This window comes from Myripristis murdjan, chromosome 9 (assembly GCF_902150065.1).
Source record: "Myripristis murdjan chromosome 9, fMyrMur1.1, whole genome shotgun sequence".
NCBI lineage: Eukaryota > Metazoa > Chordata > Actinopteri > Holocentriformes > Holocentridae > Myripristis > Myripristis murdjan.
In genome coordinates this window covers 31,707,192-31,729,774 of record NC_043988.1, presented here as the reverse complement: position 1 = coordinate 31,729,774, position 22,583 = coordinate 31,707,192, and the positions used below count along the sequence as shown (strand labels likewise).

General features: G+C 43.6%; 2 protein-coding genes across 4 annotated transcripts in view; both read left to right on the top strand.

Annotated features, from left to right (window-relative positions):
• The window catches only part of dapk1 (death-associated protein kinase 1), a 129,246-nt gene extending 122,815 nt beyond the window's left edge, over nucleotides 1-6,431 (top strand). Inside the window, exons 26-27 of one of the 2 annotated variants that reach the window (XM_030059452.1) lie at nucleotides 1,863-3,120; nucleotides 4,268-6,431. In XM_030059452.1, coding sequence (XP_029915312.1) covers nucleotides 1,863-3,120; nucleotides 4,268-4,290 — 1,281 coding nt within the window. In that variant the 3' untranslated portion in view covers nucleotides 4,291-6,431. Of the gene's footprint in view, nucleotides 1-1,862 lie in introns of both variants that reach the window. The other variant, XM_030059451.1, reaches the window with a different exon arrangement.
• An 8,678-nt stretch (nucleotides 6,432-15,109) lies between these two features.
• On the top strand, nucleotides 15,110-22,353 carry ctsla (cathepsin La). Of its 2 annotated transcripts, none has more exons than XM_030059454.1 (8): nucleotides 15,110-15,242; nucleotides 16,728-16,859; nucleotides 16,953-17,075; nucleotides 17,803-17,955; nucleotides 19,906-20,130; nucleotides 20,802-20,970; nucleotides 21,121-21,238; nucleotides 21,860-22,353. In XM_030059454.1, the coding sequence occupies exons 2-8, from the start codon at nucleotides 16,737-16,739 to the stop codon at nucleotides 21,957-21,959; spliced, it is 1,011 nt and encodes a 336-aa protein (XP_029915314.1). In that variant the 5' UTR covers nucleotides 15,110-15,242; nucleotides 16,728-16,736; the 3' UTR covers nucleotides 21,960-22,353. The 2 variants fall into 2 exon arrangements, with proteins under 2 accessions (XP_029915314.1, XP_029915313.1); XM_030059453.1 differs by having other exon boundaries at nucleotides 15,121-15,242; nucleotides 16,725-16,859.
• The last annotated feature ends 230 nt before the right edge of the window (nucleotides 22,354-22,583 follow it).

Sequence of the window (22,583 nt, the reverse complement as noted above, 5' to 3'; positions counted from 1 at the left end):
TTTTTCACAGTCTGACATTTGAATTTATGAGGTCATTTTTCCACAAATATTTCATCACATTCATTTATCCATCATGTCATTTCTGTTTTTGCAAAGTGAGTCAAGCTTTTCTGCAGGAAAGTCAACATTTCTGCTCTTACAAAACTCTAAACTGAATACTCTCTTTATACTCACACGCTGCACTGAACCCGTTTTATATTTCCTCTCACACCCTACATTTACATGCACACAGAAACCAGGTTGTTCACATACGCATCTGAAGAGAGAAATCTACAAAATCACTGCACATACCTGTAAAAACTAAAAAAGTCCTGGTTAGATGTATTCCAGCAGCAGTGGCCGCTATTTAAGTTGAAGGCGTCAGAATCAACAACTTCTACCTAAAACTGACTTTAGCACAAGAAAACATACAGTATTTACTTCCAAGGCTTATTTGAATAAAAAAAAGGTGATATTTCCAGAAATGTGTCTTAAATTTGGTTAAGATTTGTCTTGAGAAGCTCTTAAAAAGCATTAAATTTAAATCTCTGGTACCTGTTGGCACCCCGGCACAAAGGAAATGCAAAGTGCTAGTCGTAGTAGGATAAATATTTAATATCCCCGAGGGCAATTTGATTTACAAACAGTCATCAAAAAAGCATAACACCAGACACAAACAAGCATAATACACATGACAAAAGAATAACATCAACAACGAGCAGTAACACATTTACATGAGGTATAATAACGCCGTTTCATAAGAAACAGAGAATGAAAGGAATGAAAGAAGCTAAAGAATAAAACAGCATACAATTTTAATAAAGGGCAGTGGAGATTATTAAAATTTTACACTTGGATTTAAAAGTCTCCTCTGGACTTTTTTTCCACCTGTATGAAGAATCATAACTGAACAAAGATGAGACACTGGCGGCGATGAGAGCCAAGCCTGGTGCAAACGGTTTAAAATTCAAGTATCATAAAATAAAAACATCCAGGAGCCTACGTTACACAGTCTTATCATTGCTCATCACCAACATCTGCTCACATGTCATAATTCTGGCCTTTGGAAAGTCATATTCTGGATATTAATTAAATGTTTCTCAGGACTGCTATTTGTGTGTATGCCTTGTAATTAGCCGCTTATGAAAACTCTAGAGCCTCTTCGCACATCAGACAACCACTGTAAATATTACAAGAATTGTAAAAGTTTAAAATCATTATAAATAAAAGGAATCACAGCCAAATAAAGGAAAATACATGGGGCATATGGGCCAGGCAACATCGTCTCAGCTGCTGGTAAACCAGCGAGGATGTTTCCAGATATGATAATTGTCTCATTTTTGTTTGAATTTACATATGGTATTACGCTGACTGCCCAGCTCATTTATCAAAGCTTGTCACCAATGCCTCAGTTCCGCCACTAGAGGTCACTGTTCGTTCATTTATACCTAACAGAACCACAGCTTTGCTTCCATCTGTTAACAATCACTATGGATTATTCTCAGCAGGAACGTTGTTGTTGTTGTTTATCTGGTCACAAGAGTGCCTGCACTATGGAGGCCCATTGAATAACCCACCCCAAGTTTCACTAGTATTTCTGTATACATTGAAAGAAGATTTATTCAGTAATTGTTTTTATCTAATTTTCTGCACTCTCCCTTTTGCCACAATTCTTTCTCTCTGTTTCTCCATTTCCCTTTCTTTTCCACTTTTTGTTCTTCTTCACTATTTCCACATGAATTCTTTGATTTTCACCTCTCAAACTCAACTTTTCTCTCCACCCTTTCTCTGGTTTTCATTTCACTAACAATTTCCCTATGACTCGATTGCCTTTTTTCATCTGTCCTCCGCTCCTCTCCTCCTCTCCTCTCTCGGTCACCCAGATCAACATCATGCAGAGTGAGACGGTGCAGGACGTGGTGCTGCTGGAGCCACGCTGGCTGTGCAGCAACATCCTGGCCAAGCTGCTCTCCGTGGAGACGCCCAAGGCCATCCACCACTACAGGGGGCGCTACAGGCTGGAGGAGGTACAGGCGTTGGCGCCCGAAAGCGACATAGACGAGCTGCTGCAGATCCTGGACGCCATGGACGTGTGCGCCCGCGACGTCACCAACCCCTCCATGGTGGACGTGCCCGCCCTCATCAAGACAAACGGCCTGCACCGCTCCTGGACTGAAGAGGAAGAGGAGGAGGAGGTGCTGATCTACGGAGGGGTGCGTCTGGTCCCCGCCGAGCACCTCACGCCCTTCCCCTGCGGCCTGTTCCACAAGCTGCAGGTCAACCTGTGTCGCTGGAGCCACCAGCAGAAGCCTGAAGAAGATGGCGGGGAGGACATCGACGGAGACATCCGCCTCTGGACCAACGGTGCCAAGGTCAGTCAGGCGGGAGCCGAGGCCATGATACTACTGGTCAACCACGGCCAGGGGGTGGAGATCCAGGTGCGCGGGCACGACTCAGAGCGGGCCAAGTGCTATGCCTTGTTGGACACCATCTGCAGTATAACGGAGAACCTCCTGGCCTCCACACTCCCTGGACTGCTAACAGCCAAATACTACCTGAGTCCTCAGCAGCTGCGAGAGCACCACGCCCCCATCATGATCTACCAACCCAAAGACTTCTTCCGCGCCCAGGTCCAGCGAGAGTCCTCGCTCACCAACACCATGGGCGGCTACCGGGAGAGTTTCAGCAGCATCTTGGCGTTTGGCTGCGCTGAAGTTTACCAACAGGGGAGTTTAGGGCCAGACATCCACATCTCAGATGTTTGCCTGTTGGCTCGTAGGAAGCTCTGCCGCATGCTGGACCCTCCCGACGCCATGGGGAAAGACTGGTGCCTGTTGGCCATGAACCTGGGCCTCACGGAGCTGGTGGCCAAATACAGCTCGGGGACTCCCAACGGGACCCCTGAGCTGGACTCGGGCCCGGACCCGGAGCCGGCCTCGCTGCAGCCCAGCCCCACGGCAGCGTTGCTCCAGGAGTGGAGCGGGCGAGCGGGCAGCACGGTGGGCGTCCTGATGGCCAAGCTGAGGGAGCTCGGCCGCCGAGACGCAGCCGACTTCCTGCTCAAAGTGTCGCCTGTGTTCCGTGTCAACATGGAGGCGCTGGGAGGCGCGACCAACGGCTACGCCCCCACCTGCAACGGAGGCACGTCCTACAACTCCATCAGCTCTGTCATATCTCGCTGAACCGAGCAGGGTTAGAGTCGGCTTAATGTCGGGGCCAAAACGTTGGGTAGTTGATTAAACTGATGTGAGATTGAGGACAGCCGCAGGCCTCCTCTGTGTTTATGAACATGAAGTGCAATCTCTAGCGGAGGGTCAAGCCGCTCGCTCCCTTGATGACTCCTTTAAATTGCGATCTCGTATGAACCAGATGTTGTGTTTGTTCTATCCATGCCTGTAATGCGGACCCTTCCCTCCACTATGAATGTGTTTGAACGAGCTGGCTGTCCTGAGCTCCAAAGAGGAATTCTGTGCTCAACTGATTTTTATTCTGTCCTTAATCTGTCGTGCTGCTTTTAAATACGCCACCCCGTTACCCTGAGACACACCCGGTTCCAACTCTGCTTACAGCTAACGGTCATAAAGCAAAGAAAAGCTGAATTTTTACGGACTTTAGATCAACTCGAAATGCTGGAATGGGCCCCGGCTGAGGAAGACGGCAGCCTCGTGTTTGAACGGCCTCTTATGTTTTTCATCCTGCAGTCCAAAGCTGAGGGTTAATTCACGTTTAGGTCGAGGAGGCTGCCGTCTTTCTCATCCGTTGCGGTTAGGTTTGTGAATACCACCTTCCTTGTTCGTTTCCACTGATGTAACGATGGCAGTTCAGTGCTTGGAAAAGATAACAGCTTCTTTTCAGAGTGCCTTCGCGGCCTTCTACCTCCCTCGACAAAAGCACAATAGTCCTGTTGACATAAAACACAGTCGTTCTTTCCTAACATTCGCAGAACTGTGCCTTGTTGACACTAAAAGTAAAAAAGAATGAATTTCAATCACACCTAGCGAGCGGCAAGGTCTCGGTCAGATGTGAAATTGGCATGAAAAAGCTATACCTGAAATTTTTTTTAGACATTTTAGACAGATAACTATGAAGGGTTAATGAAGAAGAATTATAAAGAATATTTTAAAGAACCTCAGCTCAACAAGTAGGTTGGCTTTATATATGTTGAAGGTGATTTTCAGTGGGAAAGATGGAAAAAAAAGAAAAATGACTGTTGTTGTGTGTTTGAATACCAAGTCGGGTGATATCAGAGCTCTTGAAATCTGCCCTTCTATTATCTCCTCTTCCACAGGCTCCAGTGCAGAGTGGATGTGATGCTGTGTGGGGAAACGCAGGCAGGGTCAAAGGGAAAAGACTTCATTCTCAACGATAAGCTTGTTGATTTCTACAACTCACCTCTATGGAAACTGTTGCAGTGCAGCACGTTCATACGCACAGAATAAGTGTCATTACTCAACATCATCCAATGACAAAATGACAGGAAATCTTGTTTTTGGTTTGGTTTTGGTTTGTTTTTTTCAATTAAAGCCCTCGTGATCATTTGTTGTGTAACATGAGGGAGGCACCAGCCATTTCCATGAAATTGTGGGTTTATATCTAAGCGAAAATATCTTTATTGAAGAAATGCTGGTCCTCAGCACCAGAAATAAAAATTAGAATATATTGTCGGCTTTAGAGAGTTTCCCAGATGTTATTATGGAGGTAGAAGCTTTGGCCTGTAGAGACCATCATGGCAGACAGGGTATGGCAAGGCGTCGGCCAGACTAAAAATGTATGCACTTGTGGCATTTTGAGTTGATTTCGATACAACGGGCCACCCAAACTGCAAGCGATGTTCGATTTGTGTTGACTTTAAACATTTTCTAATGAGCATTTCCCAGAACCAGAAGCCATCAGGCGGTGAAAGCGTACCCGACGCTGCACTTTTTAATGCTTTCTAAATAGATTTTGAGCTCCAGTGAGAACCACCAGAAGCCCGTCAACAATCAAGTTACGGTCCACGGTGTCGAGTTTGCACGTCGGCGTCCTCACAGCGACTGACAGGCAAAATTCGAGCCGCTCTCAGAGCCGGCCGCCGCCGTGCAGCTTCACTTTGTGTTTCACTTTGTCGTCGTCTGACACGAACATGAAGCTCAGCCCGGCCTGGTCAGCAGAAGCAGGGAAGATGTTTTGGACGGCACGGAAACAGTATTGTTAGTGATTTGAACAAGAAAAAACCTGCTAAATACAAATGAAAAAAGAAACACTGTACCTCTCATTTTCAACTCTCAATCCAGCTGTCAGCTGTCGTCTGAGGTTTTCTGATGTGGAAAACAGGTTTCCCCAACATGGGACTGGAAAACCCCTTTTTCACACATTTTTAAAGTTCATGGGTATTCCCAGTGAGGGAAATGAGGTTTTTAATCCTTTGAGCTTTGACTTTTTTGGAAGATATTTTCAGGACAGAGTGCAGTATTCCACCGCCCCCCCCACCTCCAATTCAGTTTTAAACGATTCAGAGAAGCAAAACTTTGTACCTTTGAAGGCTATTTCAAGCCGCTTCTCTCTACTTTTAGCCTGAACTTGCCAATATGAACTTCTGTCTGTGAGATGTAAATACCAAAAGGCCTGTTTCTGTCTATACGGCTTCCTCTAACTGTACCAGTCCTCTGAGACGATTTCCATTTTTGCATTTTGTTTTCAGCTCCATCGAAGCTTTTTGTCCAAATAGGTTGTTGTCTGCAGCAAGGCAAAAATGAATGTACTCACACATCTTTTCTAAGTCAAGACGAAGCGACGGCATGGCGACGAGCTCTTTGCCGAACACGATGAACGGTGTTGTCCCATGACGGTCAGGCGTATGAGTTTTAATACATTTTATTTTCTTATTGTGCGGAAGCTGGGTTGGGTAAAAATCATTGCCAATGTGGTGTGCCTAAACACACGCGTCATTCCTCGATTATTGCCTTGTACAGTATCCAAGCTGAAAAGTGACATTCCTGAAAGGGAAGCGATTATGTTTTTATTTTGTTTTGTTCTCCACAAAGAGGCACATTTTTTTGTAAAAGCTGCAAATCACTATAATATTATTGAGTATGTCTTCTTTTTTTTTTTTTTTTGGTGTTGTTTCTCTGGATGTGAGCGGTCTTGCTTTTCGTGCTCAGGATGAGAAGAAGAGAAGCACGTGGATCTATTTTTTTTTTTTTTTTTTTTTTAAAGGTAAACCTAATTCTCGAAAAATCTTTTGCTGTATGTTTCGGTTCAGCCTGTGCTCCACGCGGTTTCAGGACGAAACATAAAACAGCGTTATTTTGGAGTGAACTTTCCCCCTCTGAGGCTCCAGTCTTCGCATTGCACACGAGTCTTTTTGTTGCTATTTATGTTACATTCCTCCAGCATGTCTTGGAATGCCATGTTCTTAGTACTTCTGACACTTTATAGTGTAATACATTTTTTATAATAAATTCTTTACCCAAGACTCTCGTCCGTCACCTTATTGGAGGCATCCTGGTGTTTATCATCACATTTTAAAGGCGCTTCATGCAGCACATCAGCAGTACATCACCATATTAATATACTGAGATCATCACTGCAAACAAACAAGATAATCCCACAGAGAGAGGACCTGCAGCCTCTTAACCAGCCTCCCTGCTACATTTTCCATGATTTTATATACACTATATTGCCAAAAGTATTCGCTCAGCTATCCAAATCATTGAATTCAGGTGTTCCAATCACTTCCATGACCACAGGTGTATAAAATCAAGCACCTAGGCATGCAGACTACTTCTACAAACATTTGTGAAAGAATGGGTCGCTCTCAGGAGCTCAGTGAATTCCAGCATGGTGCTGTAATAGTAATGTAATAGGATGCCACCTGTGCAGTAAGTCCAGTTGTGAAACTTCCTCGCTACTAAATATTCCACAATCAACTGTTAGTGGTACTATAACAAAGTAGAAGCGATTGGGAACGACAGCAACTCAGCCACGGAGTGGTAGGCCACGTAAAATCACAGAGCGGGGTCAGCGGATGCTGAGACGCATAGTGCGCAGAGGACGCCAACTTTCTGCAGAGTCAATAGCTTGAGACCTTTAAACTTCATGTGATCTTCAGATTAGCTCAAGAGCAGTGCGTAGAGAGCTTCATGGAATGGGTTTCCATGGCCGAGCAGCTGCATCCAAGCCTTACATCACCAAGTGCAATGCAAAGCGTCGGATGCAATGGTGTAAAGCACGCCGCCACTGGCCTCTAGAGCAGTGGAGACGCGTTCTCTGGAGTGATGAATCACGCTGCTCCGTCTGGCAATCTGATGGACGAGTCTGGGTTTGGAGGTTGCCAGGAGAACGGTACATTTCAGACTGCATTGTGCCGACTGTGAAATTTGGTGGAGGGGGGGATTATGGTGTGGGGTTGTTTTTCGGGAGTTGGGCTCGGCCCCTTAGTTCCAGTGAAAGGAACTTTGAATGCTTCAGGATACCAAGACATTTTGGACAATTTCATGCTCCCAACTTTGTGGGAACAGTTTGGAGCGGGCCCCTTCCTCTTCCAACATGACTGCACACCAGTGCACAAAGCAAGGTCCATAAAGACATGGATGACAGAGTCTGGTGTGGATGAACTTGACTGGCCTGCACAGAGTCCTGACCTGAACCCGATAGAACACCTTTGGGATGAATTAGAGCGGAGACTGAGAGCCAGGCCTTCTCGACCAACATCAGTGTGTGACCTCACCAATGCACTTCTGGAAGAATGGTCAAAAATTCCCATAAACACACTCCTAAACCTTGTGGAAAGCCTTCCTAGAAGAGTTGAAGCTGTTATAGCTGCAAAGGATGGGCCCACATCATATTAAATCCTATGGTTTAAGAATGGGATGTCACTCATGTTCATATGTGTGTGAAGGCAGCCGAGCGAATACTTTTGGCAATATAGTGTATTTCCTGTTATAATAGGATTTTGGGGAGGGAAGTGTTAACCAATAAGATATCAGGGCGACCGAAATTTGAACTTGATGGGATTGAGGAAGAGACAGGATTGCTCAAAAATGTGTGGTTTTATTTTTTTTTATGGTTCTTAGTGCAGCTTTAGATCACCATTTTAAAAAAACAAAAAAAAAACACTGTCTCCAGGAGGTAAAAGTCATGGAAGCTCATTTTAATGGGGACTTAAGCCGCTGGAAGATTTTGTTACATAAATGAAGGTTTCACAGGAAGTCTGCTGAGCTGATTTACCGCACCAAACAGGACGAGGGCGCTGTTCCCCAGAGTGCCAGGCGGTTGATGATGAATAAATGATTTCCAGATTTGGCTTCATGAAAGCCAAAGATGCCGGTGACGGGTGGGAGGGGGTAGCAGCAGGGTTTATGAGATATTCTGTCCTAGTTTTGAGACCCGTTACACAACATCAGCACCGGAACGTGACGGAGGCCAACGGTCACCTCAGCCTCCGTCTCCTCAGTTCACAGCAAATATTGTGAAGTATCCTTAATTAATTTTGACACGGATTTTTAAAATAAAAAAGTAGAGCTGCTCAGTGGAAAGCAGGGGCAGATTGTGGTTGCTCAGCAAAACCGAAACTGGGGGAAAAAAAAAAAAAAAAGAAAAGGGATTCAGAAACAAAGATTTTGGAGTTAAATTATTGACACTGACTCAAACGCCAGGATGCAGGCCGACAAACGAGGCTTGTGACCCGTTTCCAGTTTGAATTCTGCACGGAAACTAAATTAATAACGCTCTCTTTTCACTCAGCAACCAAATATTTGCTCATCAGCGAGGCTCCTAACCTCTGAGCTTCTGTGCAGAGTCCAGCAGGACAAGAGGTGTGTGTGTGTGTGTGTTTACCTGGTGTATGACAGAACAGCAGACGTAAACCTTGCCTGCATGAATAACAGATAAATAATCTTTAAGTTTTACAGCCACAGGCCTCAGGATTAGGCCTCAGCGCTTCATCATGGCCTTAAAAATAAAATTGTCGCACTCCTTGTGTTTTGGAGAGGGGTGGGGCGCGGAGCCTTTAGGCCGCCAACCAAATTCCAGGCTGTGTTATTCACACTTCCCTGGGCTCATTATGGGATGGCCCCGGCCTGGCAGAGCACGAGGGCCGCTGTCTGTCCGCCCACGGCCTCACGTGAGCTGTGAGCCGTCTGAAGCCTCCCAGGTCTGTTGGGACTCGTCCCCAACTTGTTGCTGACGACGACAGTCACGAGCGTTTGTGTAGAGAGAGACGAGCGTCGGCACGGCTTGGGTTCGACCTGCAGGAATCTGAATGTCATCCTCATTTTACACCTGTATAAAAAAAAAGAAAAGAAAAAGTTGAATAAATTAGTTGGATTTGCAAGTTACAACTGACCTGAACTGGCTTGAGCAGCCATCTTCCAAAGTGCCAACAGAGTTTCCATCTAACAGAGTGCACTGAAACCAGCTGCACACACACACACACACACACATATTTTAGGTGAGGTTACAACCAAAGTAGGTAACGAAAGCACAGAAACAAGATGTGGGCAGACATTTCATTTAGGAAGTGAAAACTAGTTGTAGTAGTAAAGCCAAGAGGAGCTTCTCTGATGTTTGACTGAACATTAAACTTGGCCGGTTCACTCTTCCTGAGGCGCCGGATGAGTTATTTTTGAATTCAGTCTGAAATCTAACACAACCAAATCGGAAATTACAGTTCCCAGTAATAATCACAATCAACTTCATTTCTTTTTCTCTTAATTCCCTCAAAAATGTACTTTTGAAGGCGATTCAAAGACAGACTCTGCAGGGATTCATCTCATTAATCATTTATTTATTTCCATATATTAAAAAATCAGACCAAAAGGCATCAAAACTGAGGAATCTACCTCACTCATCATGGATTAATGCAGATATGAATGTGCCCAAGCCCAGAAACATGAAGCAGGTTGTATTAAAGCTGCAGCTCCAGTGTGAGCAGCGTGTTGGCCAATGCTCTGCCAATCAGAGTCATCGATGAGTCAACAGCAACTTGAGCCACCGGATACGAGCCGAGCGGCGGCCGGCGTTTTGTCACGGCAGCGTCACGTCACGGGTTTGGAGACTTGCACCTTGATAAGCAAATCTTCTTCCTCCACTATTCACCCTCATGTCATCGTTTCCATCTATTTTGAAACAACACACACACGAGGTCATGAGATGCTGTCTCATGTTTTTCTCACAAAACTTTTCATGTTTTTTCAATAGGATGATGACTTTGAGGTAGAAACGAGGCCCGTCGCCCTGTCCTGCCCTACCCATAATCTGAGAGAGTTGGTACAAATAGAGAGCCATGTTACATCTGCCCTGCATGCTTTATTACATTTATTTAAGAGGTATTTACTTCATTAACTATATACAGTAGCAGAAAGTCACAGAAAGTCTTAGAGTGGCATAAAACTAGAGTCCTGCTTTTTTTTATTTTGTTTTTTATTGTCAGTCATAGGATTTTCAGAAAACAATTAGAAGCACTATTCAGTTGTATAGACAGTTATATATCAAGGCAGAATCAGGTGCTTAAACGAAAGAAACAAAACCAACAAGCATATAAATAAGTAAATAAATAATGAATGAATACATTACTGAAAATAATAAAATAAAATGATAATCAGAAACCATCCAGGTTCAAAACAGTTTCCAGTGGATTCATCATCAAGACGGCCGTCTGTGTTGTTCGAGGGAATATTTTACTTCACTGGATCACAAATAAAGATACACTTTAGGTTTTTTTTTTGACCCATAATATTCTCAGTGCATGAGATGCATCATAAGCCACTGAACCACAGCTGCACCTGAAACTTCACTGTTCTCATTTTACGTCTGCTAGATGTGAGAATTGCACGCTTTACACACAGCGAGAAATCAGCAGCAGCAACAGGACTATTAGGAATCCAGTTTTCTTGGGTAAATGCTTGTAATTAATCCCGTTAATCTGTCTGAGAGAGAAGCTTCCAGATTAACTTCTCTCTTATGTAACAAGGAGGCTCGAGATAGTAAATCCAGATGAGAATGCGTTGAAAACTCCAGACATCCAGATGTGTTTGCCTGTTGAAAAAGGAGGCAGCACCTATTGATTTTCTTGAAGGATCACAACATAAACAAGACTTTGTTTTCAAGCCTTTGCAATGAAGTGCATTATTTCTCCCAAAACCGGAGGGGGTTTATAGATTTCCAAAGGACATGCAGATGGAGGCAACTGTTGTATTGAATTATATAGAATCCAATTACATCAATTATGATGAATAGTTAGAAAGGGGTAGGTATAAAAAAAAGTGTATACTTCTTCCTACTCCTTTTTCAAACAGGATACACCATGTTGTTTATCTGTTTCTCTTTTTGTTGTCCTTTTTTGTATTTATATATGGAAAACGTACACATATATATATATATATATATATATATTTTTTTTTTTTTTGTATACTTGTTTGAAAATAAAATTCTTCATTCATTCATTCATTCATAACTTTGAAGAGCTCAAGAGATCAAGAACAAGACAACAAACTGAAATAATATCCAAAAGTGCAAATGTAAACAAGTACTGTGACACCAAATTATAATCAAAACACCTATTTAACTGCACACACCGTCCATGTTTATATCAAGAATTCAATTCAGAGTGGCAAATATCTGCAACCCTATTGTTGTTCTCATTGCTGATAACTTTCCCAGTACAAGCGGGGGGGGGTTTCCTTATTATCCAAGCAAATACCTCACGGATCAATATGTTAACAAACGGCTGGATTGAAGCACAACATCGCCCCGCAACAACATGCAGGTGTGATTGTGACCCTGGTGTGTTGACCTTTGTCTGGCTTGGGAAGGTGGACGCTTGATAAACTTCCAGCTGCCCGCTGAGCGACGGCCTAATCTGAGGAATGCCGACTCCAAAAATGCAGATGTGTCCGTGTTCGGGGGTTAAGACATTACATCAGGCCTTTACAAAAGCAGAAGCATGTTGTTTTTGCATGAGACAGGATAGTAATCAAGTGACACATGCTGAAAAACACAGGAAGTGACTTGCTGCTTTATGTAATTATGCTCAAAAAGGCATTTAAGGGGTGAAATTATGCCCTAATTTAATTTGATCCATCTTGAAATGAAGGAGGCTACAGAGGATGACAGTGGCGCTTTATATTAAAATGTGTAAACAGTGATAAAATGTTTATTTATCTCCATATTAAAAGAATTATCTCAAAACCTTGCATTACCAAAATGTAGAAAATAAAAAATCATGCAACTGAGGAGCCGATTATGATGTTTGAACACTTAAATTTTGACTATTTACTTGTGTTTTTTGTATTTTGTGTGTTGGTCGATATTCCATTTAGAGATCTGCTCCTAATCATATCGCCATGAGGATTATTGATTACACTTCAGCGTCTCTTACAGAATCTGTTTGGTAACCATCCAAACTTGCGTGGCTGTGCAGGACAGCCGGGCAGGTCAGCCCGCGGTGAGAGAGCAGCCAGTCATTGTCATGTGTCGGCCGCGTTGGGCAACGGGATCCACTCAGACAGCTGCTGCTTGCAGATAAAACCGTCTTCTGTGACTCGTCACGGGGAGCAAAACATGTATTTTTGGTATTTTGTAATGCACATTATTTCACTTCACAGCTGCAGCGAGGCCTTCCAGAGCAGATGCTTATTACAATAAGACGTGTAGAAGGGGTAAACCAGTCCTGTTCGAGTAAATTATCACCCAATATAAAGATGGTTTTATTGTTTACGGCTGCAAAAGTGTCTTTCCATTTCAAAGTATCTGCAGCGTTTATTCCTTTGCTTGCATTTGGATTAAAGACGCGGCCAAACCTCTCAGACGCCGAGGTCAAGGCCTTGTCGTCTGCCGCTCGTCTGCTGCAGCACTGTCCCCTTCACTGATTAAACACTCATCAGTTTTATCCATTAAACAACACAACAAAAAGCTGGCATTTGAAGGCAAATAACAACTTCACACCTTTAAGAGTTTACACCAGCAGCTCCAAGGATTCATGCCAATGATCAACCACAGCACTGATGATTAATAGATTGACTGTCAGTGGGAACATGAGGTGATAGATACAGGTTTCTGTATGTAAAGTAAAGCCTTTGTCTGTGAGAGGCTGAGAAGACAGCAGCTGACAGTATGCAGTGTTTTCTTCTGGGTGTGTTGGATCAGATCTGACGGCTGGGATGTGAAAGCTTCTGCGAGTTCAGCGCAACTAGAGGGATTTCTCCAGATTTCAGCCGCATTAAACGACGAGGAAAGACACGATTTGGTAGCAAACTATTAAAAATATAAAAGTAATATATTGTGTTAAAGGCAGACTATGCAGTTTCAAAGGGGAGGGCAACCCGCCTTGTTAAGATGTGGTAAAGAATTACAAATGTCACATAATTCTCAAAACAATTTAACTTAAAATTGCACAAACAATTTTTATCTCATCATACCTTCAAAATATAAGAGGATTAAACATGAACCTGAGGGGTTTTATTCTTCCTCAGCTTCATCTTTGACATTAGAAAGTAAAGTGGCATGCCCTCCCATTTCAAACTGCATAGTCATGCCTTTAAAGGGGGATGCCACTAAAATTTCTCACCTGAAACGCGTCACTCCCACTCGCTTGGATGATTTGCCCTGCAGGAGTGGATGAGTGACGGGAAAAGAAACACATTATCTGACTAGTTTCAGAGCTGCTGTGATTGTAAAGGGAGACTCGGCACCCGGGCGCCATCTTTGACCCCCCACACCCACACCCACACCCACACACACACACTCACACACACACACACACACGTCATATGTCATCTTTTGCCTCAGAAAAATGATATTTTTCACTCACCGACACATGCACTATCGAAAGCCTACAGCGAGATTACAGCGTTCTCCCTTATGGCAGCCTATGTCGCTGCCATGGTAACGGTGAACAGTCAGGCACATGCCGGTCAAGCCGCTTTAAAAAACGCATGGATTTGCATTTTTCCTGTGTTAATCCCATCGTGTGGAGTGGCTTCGACCTGTCTGGACTTGCAGGGTCGTCGTGCAGCTACGCAAACTCTTAAAGTGTGATCGGCTGATAGTTGACTAATGTTTTATTGTGCCGCCACGTTTATCTTTTCAAAATTTATCATTGGGAACTGATGGGAGTGCGGTTATTGTCTGCATTTGTAAGCACAAAGTCTCTCTAACTATCGTCTTTTGAAAGTTAAAACTCTTCATTCCTTGATTCAGCATTTAAAAATTACTTTCAAAGAGCTTTTTAGCTCATTTTAGGTCAACAGTGTTTCCCAAAGTGTGGTCGGAGGACACTGAGGGGGTTATTTGAGAGGTTTTTCAGGGCGATCCCTGCTGTCAGGTGAAGAATTTCACCATCTTCATGCGAAGGCAACAAAGTCCTGAGACTTTTACTCAGGCAACATGTGTGCTTATTGTTGGGAATGGAGCCAAATCATATCAAACATCTAATATTTTCCCATAAAGAGATTTTCTGATAATCTTGTTGTATTTTATAGGACGTCTGCTTGAAAACCCACCTCCTGGTCCAGATGAGTGATGGTCCTCTTACACACTTTTACTTTTTAAATGTAGAAAAACCCAGAATGACCTCAAAATCTGATGCAACACAGCAGTTTATTATATCAGCCCGGTCAGAGTACAGCAAACTCATCAAGTCCATCACCTGCTTTCATACCTCGTCATTAACCCTTCGCCCCCCCATCTACATCTGCCATTGTGATTTTTACAGTCAATATGAACCTTATTACACCATTAAAACTTCTTAATTAACATTTAAATAATAATTTCAATGGTATAACAAAGTCTTGGATTTGTGCTCCACACCACAAAAAAACGAATGATGAATTTTTAATTATTAGTTTACATATCATGTCTGAATAACTACACACTTTCATTAACTAATTTTCCACAGGTGTTATTAAAAAAATATACATATTGAATTGTAATCCATGGCCTTTTTAAGACTCTACATGGAGTTAAATGTGGTTTTATCATGTATAAAAAACAATAAGGACAGGTGTCCTTGTGCTTTAACATGACAAGGCATCTGCCCCCACTTGTTTTCAAGCGGGCGCCATTCCCAAAGGAAAAAAGGAAAGATAAGCACGTGTTAACGGGTCACATGCCGGTGACCTCACACCGTGGGCGGGGCTCCGGCGGCAACAAACAACAGCGACAGCCAATCAGAGAGCTCCGTGGCCGCCGCTCGGGCCTTTATAAACTTTGAGTCGCTCGGCAGGAGAGGCTGTTTTTCTCCCGTTTCTGCTCCGTAAACAGCAACAACAGCGACACAGCAAACAGTAAGTTAACACTCAGCTGGACTGTTTTCTCATCTTCTCTCGCTTTTTTAATTTTTTTCCCCTATTTAAAACAGATAAAAGTGACTGAGGTGTTAAATTCGCCGTCCAGAGCGACAGAACAGAGAATAGCTGCCGTTTTTCTTCGAGTGTTTTCTCCGATCAGTAGGCCTCGAATAAACACAATAATCAAAATTGTTCGCCTAATCCATCAAGTTTGCCTCTTTTAATCACATTTGCAGCCTGATACGAGCCTTTGTGTAGCTGCCTTCATCGTCATTCCCGAGTAAACAGCAGCCATTACTATTTTTCCCTAATTATCATTATTGTTATTCATATTCCCGGTTTTCAACGAAAATCATAATATGAACGAGCAGCATGAATGACCGTTATCCCGCATGTGCCAGGTTGATTTTATTATTATTTTTTTTTTAATCTTAGTTTTCTTTTCGTTTTCCTTGTTGCGGTTTCGGTGCCAGGTTTTTGTTTCCTGGCCGGGGCAGATCCCGTGACCGGGAGCCAGACAAAGCAGGGCGGCTCTTCGTGCAAAACATCCCGGCCTCGGACGCAGCGAACCGGCTCTACGTGTCACGTCCGGCCCTTTGACTCCCGTTAGGAGAGTTTTACATGCACGGAGCTGCGTTTTGTTCAATCTGTTGTGCAAGAGGCCTAGCAAGCCCTTTTCCTGGGAATGCTGGCTGGAAATGACTGTACTGTACTGTGTGTGTGTGTGTGTGTGTGTGTGTGTGTGTGTGTGTGTGTGTGTGTGTGTGTGTGTGTGTGTGTATGTGTGTGTGCGCGCGCCTTACTGTCGGGAATGTGCATTACAACCATTCAAGTGTTTTTTTTTTTTATCCGCATGAGTCATGCTTTTATAAGCAGTTTGCGGTCAAGATTGTGCAAAATGCGCTGGGAGAGGGTTTGGTCAGGGAGAGGAGGCCTGTCTGAGTGCTTTTCTGCAGATGGATTGTTTATAATGAAAGTTGTGTGGCCGTGGAGGGTCAGATAGCCTGAGACAACAACTGTGCACTAAATGTAACTGTTTATTTTTAACCATTTAACTGCGCAATAAATACACCTGTAGGACTGTGCAACACCCCTGTGCTCAATTTCTTATTTTTGCATGTATTGTTGTCATATTTTGTAGGATTAATGTACATGCTTTTTTAACAATTACATTAATTAAGACACTTCTACATAATGCGCATACTTTTTAAACACATTTCTAGGGCACATTTTGATCTATATTTTTTTTTCCTGTTTCTTATGATTTAATTCTTTGAGAATTTTAGCAACTGCAGCTGACCTAATTTCCCCTCAGGGATCAAAGTATTGTTCTGATTGCTGTATTTCTGTTTGCTTTACCGTGATCAGCTGCAGATCGAACCTGCGTCCTCATGTCACTGATTAACCTGCTGTCTGGAAGAGAAAGGCCTTCCAACTGATGAGTGTGTGTTTTTTTCTTCTTTGTGTTTTCTGTCCCAGTAGGAAGCCACCATGCTGCCTTTAGTAGTGTTTACGATATGCCTGAGCTCGGTCCTCTCAGCTCCTCCTCTGGACCCAAAACTAGACGACCACTGGAACCTGTGGAAGGGCTGGCACAGTAAAAAATACCATGAGGTGGGTTTCATGAAGTAGATTCTTTTGTTGCCGCAAATTGCTTTGATCTTGCAAAAGTATTTGTTCTAATGATCATGATGATGATCTTTGTAGAAAGAGGAGGTCTGGAGGAGGATGGTGTGGGAGAAGAACCTGATGAAGATTGAACTGCACAACCTGGAGCACTCCCTGGGCAAGCATTCCTACCGGCTGGGCATGAACCACTTCGGTGACATGGTAAGATGAGACATTTCGAAATACACAATGACTGATCAGGATGGGACTTAAGTTTCTTGAAAGAGCCGCCTGTCAGGTTTCTGCACAGGTGTCACAAACAGGACAGTGATGGTGAAATACCAAATATACCAAATATGCATTTTTGTAAGAATGATAGTACAATTTCAAGGTTTAGCAGGTTAATTTGACGGTTGTTTCAAGTTATCCGCCTGGTGAAAAGGTCACAGAAACACCAATTCCACCACTGGACAAATATTGGCAGTGAAAATTATTTTGGCGCAACATAGTTATTGTTTTTGTAAAGCAATTTGATATTGATATTGGCTGATACAGTTGTCTGCTGATATCTCCGTGCATCCCTGCCATGCATTAAAAATGGAAAAGCACCAAAAGTAGTTTGGAAAAAACACAGGAAACCACCACAGTTATGTCTGTGTAATATTACCAGCGATACAAAGCAACTCAGTGATAATGCTGTGTTGGCTGAAGCTTTAAGTCTTGGAAATCATTGAATCTTAAAGTGGAAAATGTGTGGTGTAACTTTTACCTGTGCTAAAGTAAGCAGTGAACCTCTTCGCTGCTCTAAAGTCACCGTGAGTCACAGCAGCTCCTCCGGCTGTATGAAGTCTTTGTGGTGCTGCATGGCACTTTGGATGGAATTTATCCACCAAATGTCATTAGTTGTTAAACGCTGCGTCACTGACTCCTTCACGTTGTGTCTCTGCAGACTCATGAAGAGTTCAGGCAGGTGATGAACGGCTATAATGGCAAGCAGCAGAGGAAGGTCAAGGGATCCCTGTTCATGGAGCCCAACTTCCTGGAGGCTCCACGCTCCTTGGACTGGAGGGACAAAGGCTACGTCACCCCCGTTAAGGACCAGGTGAGGATCTCTTCCCTCGTGGTTCACCTCTTTTCCCAATACGACCCGCAGGGCTGTGGAAGACACACCTGATGAGATTAAGTAAACATGTGAGCAAGACTGAGTCAGAGCGCCGAGCGCCGTCATGAGATTTGGCCCGTTGAGGTACAGCTGTTCCAGGGACGGGCAGACGGGGTGGGAACGGCAGCTTCTCAGGTGTAGATTGGATATTATTCATACGTGATTGACGTTATTAGTCTTCATGGGAAACTCATTTGGCTGCGGCTCTCTTGATTACTTGTTTAAACAAAGAAACTGCAGTCATACTGTTTTATCAGAAACCTGCAGTGAGACGTACATAATGCAAAACATCTGCCAACAGATATTGATAGGGAGGAAGGCTGCGCTTCCTGATTCATTTTGTTCTCTCAAATGTCCATTATGGCCTCGCCCAAGTCCTCATTAAATAATCTTAGCTCAGAGATGAGCACAGCAGAGTGGCAACACGCCGCACTGAAACCAGAGACTGTAATTCCTGACAATAACAAAGAGGAAGATCTCTACAATAACAAATACTTCATTACTTATAGAGGCTATAAAAGAATTTCAAGGTTCAGAGTCAGTTTTGTTGCACAGGGAGAATGAAAGTGTGTAATAATAAAGAATAATGTGTTGCAGTAGTGTGTGCGTGGGCACCAGCTGTTGTTTTAGCACTAGAGAATGACAAAGCATTTCAGTACTGGGTGATCTGATGTCAGCAGTGAGGAAATGAGACAACATGTTTTGTTTTTAATGTGAAATTCTGGACAGTCACGTATCGTCGCAAAATGTATTTGAAGCGAAGAGGCCGCTCTCTTTATGGCTGTGAGTGTTTTGCACTAACAGAAAGATAAGATGGCCACTTACGGCTTGTTTTGCTATCTGCATGCCTCACACACTCACACACACACACACACACTCCTCCTCCTCACTGAGTGCACAGTTTGTTCTCCCCGCCCCCTCAGCATACATTAACCCTGTTGTCTGTAAGCTGAAACCGGTCCAACCAGCGGACCATAAACCAGGCCGGGGTGGAGCAGACACCGTCACATAATACACACTCAGTCAGCTGTTCAATGCACAGAGCTATGGAGGACAAAATGTTTTCCACAGATGCATTTAAAAGATCATTTCAGGAGATTTTCTCACAGCAGTGTTGCTCACGTTGCTTTGACCATCGTTTAGTTCAATTTTCAATTCAATTTTATTTATTTATATAGCACAGAATCACAAATTACAAATTTGTCTCAAAGGGCTGTACAACATCCTCTGTCCTTAGATCCTCACAGTGGATGAGGAACAACTCCCTAAAAAAAACCTTTAACAGGGAGAAAAATTGGAAGAAACCTCAGGGGAGCAACAGAGGAGGGATCCCTCCCCAGGACGGACAGACGTGCAATAGATGTTGTAGGCACAGAAAACAAACAATAAAAGATATATATGTATAATACAAAGGATGTAGTGTAGTTTGGGCTCATAAGAAAGAGAGCAACTGGCAAGATAACAAACATTGAGCGACACAAGAGCAGGACATAAAGCTTCATAATAGTATAATGGTGTATATATAACGAAGTATTGATGTATAATAATAATTTGGATTTAAGTAAGGTTTTAAAACGAAACCAAAATTAATTAAAACTCAGATTTCTATTGAGTTTCACAACCACATGGTGTATTTATTTGAAATAGAAGGGCTGATCTGCATGTTTGTCAGTATTTTGTGAAAATGTTTCAGATGGTTTTCAGATGGCTGTGTTGGAAGACGCTTGTGCTTTTAGTAAAGCCAAGAAAAAAATAATTTCTGCAAGCAACTATTGTTTTTGCTTGGTGCTTGGTTTTTGTGTTGCCATGACAACCAGAGCACACATCGACCCCTCCCTCCTGCCTTGTTAAACGTTAACCTCCCCCCCCCCCCCCCCCCGTCCCTCACAGGGTCAGTGCGGCTCCTGCTGGGCCTTCAGCACCACCGGGGCTCTGGAGGGCCAGCACTTCAGGAAGACGGGCCAGCTGGTGTCCCTCAGCGAGCAGAACCTCGTCGACTGCTCCCGGCCCGAGGGCAACGAGGGCTGCAACGGCGGCCTGATGGACCAGGCCTTCCAGTACGTCAAGGACAACCAGGGCCTGGACTCCGAGGACTCTTACCCCTACCTGGGAACCGTACGTATCTCTGGGTCCCACAAACTTACCACCATATTAGTGTGTTAATATGTAGACAGTTGTTAAGAGGAGAGTCAGAGGTCTCAGTACCAAACCCAGTCGACTCCCTGCAAGTGTGTTATAGTCATATTGTGCTGTTGAGCAGTAAAATCCTCACTACTACTGCCCCCTTTTTAATTAGGGAGGTGTGAAAGACCTTTTTTCCCCTCATCACCATTCAGTAGCTTCTCTGAAACATTTTAACGAGAAAGAAATGTAAGATCTTTTCTGGTCTGTTTCTTCCTTTGTGCTCTTGTTGAACACAGGCCTGCAGCTTCCGTGTAGTTTACAGGTTCTGCATAATGACATGCTTTAGATGAAATGATGAAATGTTGAATATTGCTGTCATCACACACAAGCAAAAAAAAAAATGGGCTACTGCAAAAAGATGCAGATTTATTCTGAGATGTAATTGGCTGATCCACTGCTTGTGCCACATAGTTTGTGGTTACCTTAATCTAAAAGGTTTAAGAATGATGTCAGTCGGCTGATGTCGCATGAATCTCAGGATTAAATACGACTGACTGATCCATATTTTCAAGTCTGTCACAGGGATTGATTTCTCAGACGTATCGGCTCAGTCTTGGCTGTAGTTTAACTTGTTGCTCATCTCTCTCTCTCCTCTCCTCCAGGACGAGCAGCCGTGTCACTACGACCCGCAGTACAGCGCCGCCAACGACAGCGGCTTCGTCGACGTTCCCAGCGGCAAGGAGCGCGCCCTGATGAAGGCCGTGGCCGCCGTGGGACCCGTGTCAGTCGCCATCGACGCCGGGCACGAATCCTTCCAGTTCTACCAGTCAGGTCAGTGAAAGGAAGCTCCTTATTAACGCTGCTCTGCACTGAATGCGTCTCAAAAAAGCTCAATAATCTGCGACAAACACACTTTTCTGGCATGTGCTGCTCATTTTCGGATAGTTTACATGCGTCTGACTGGATTGTGGCTTTTTGCAGGAATCTACTATGAGAAGGACTGCAGCAGCGAGGAGCTGGACCACGGCGTGCTGGTGGTCGGCTACGGCTTCGAGGGAGAAGACGTGGACGGCAAGAAATATTGGATCGTCAAGAACAGGTCAGTCGAAAGATAAAACTTTGCTGTTTCTTACATCCGTGGTTTACACACCGACACGCTGTTGACATTTTACTGGAGGTCAAAACGACATAAACATACTTTACATCCACTTGGGGTCACAATTTGAAGTTCAGCAGTGTCGCGAAATCTGAGATTCTCCTGACAAGCTGCAGTGTCTCGAGGCGTTGTCTTTGACAGAGGATTCCTGTTAAGAGTCTTAAAAATAAATTATCAAAGTCATTGTTATCAGAAATTGGGCGTGGGTTTTGTTTTCCAGGACTACAATGCACGGGTTTCTTTGCCATTTCCTCTCCTTAATCTAGACCAGGGGTAGAAATACAATAAGCATTGAACCACACAACCACCTCTCATCTTTTTCACTTATCTTGCTCCTTTTATTTTCTCAGAAGTCTATATTCATTTTTTTTAGTACACATAACTCCTCATGGATTGATAATTAAGTTTTAAACTCCAAGAGGCAGTTTTTTTTTAATAAAAGTCTTTTGAAAAAGTAAAGATTTTACTTTTGTACACAGATGAGCAGTTTTTAAATAAAGGGAGCAGATCAAATTAATGAGAAGCGTGACTTTTATTCTGATGGAGTGTCTTCCTCTCTTGCAGCTGGAGTGAGAAGTGGGGAGACAAGGGCTACATCTACATGGCTAAAGACAGGAAGAACCATTGCGGCATCGCGACGGCGGCCAGCTACCCTCTGGTGTAGCGGCCCCTGTGGCCCCTCGATGTAGCGCCCACATGTTTTATTGCAATAGTTTGGCTGCAGGAGGCCGAGCTCGTTTTACAGCCTGAATGAGGCTTCAGTCAAAGCACGACGTCGTCAGAGGATTCTGCTACGTTTGAATGAACACTGATTTTTAGGGAATTACCGCCATTGTCTTTTGGCTGATTTTATGCCACTTTATCCATTTAAAAAGATTTTAGTGTAGTGTTTTGTTTTGTTTTGTTTTGTTTTTCTCTTTGTAAATATGTGTATGCTGCTTGGTAAGAGGTGTCTTAACCGTTGCTATGGTCGTTGTATGAGTGATTGAATTTTTTTTTTCTACTTGTACTGTGATCAATTAAAAGTTGTGAAACACTGATTTGGCGTTGGGACTTTGCTCTTCGGGACAGGTCGTGTTTTTGAGTGTGTTCGCTCTGGATCGGTTGTTTGGCTGGACTCGTTAATGCCGACACTCGAGGGAGAAGCTGTGTTTCCTGCAGTCCTTTAGTTTCCTAAAGTCCAGACGGAGACTTTCTGCTTCTCCTGCTCTACATTTAATCTGACGGCTGGAGTTACTGGCTCCTTTGCAGGAGAAGCTTTTAGAAGCAGTTAAATCTGCAGCATTAA

Coding starts and splice junctions, on each gene's coding strand:
- ctsla (XM_030059454.1), top strand. CDS start 16,737: ATGCTGCCTTTAGTAGTGTTTACGATATGCCTGAGCTCGGTCCTCTCA. Junction 17,956..19,905: donor TCACCCCCGTTAAGGACCAG/GTGAGGATCTCT, acceptor CGTCCCTCACAG/GGTCAGTGCGGCTCCTGCTG. Junction 20,971..21,120: donor CTTCCAGTTCTACCAGTCAG/GTCAGTGAAAGG, acceptor GGCTTTTTGCAG/GAATCTACTATGAGAAGGAC.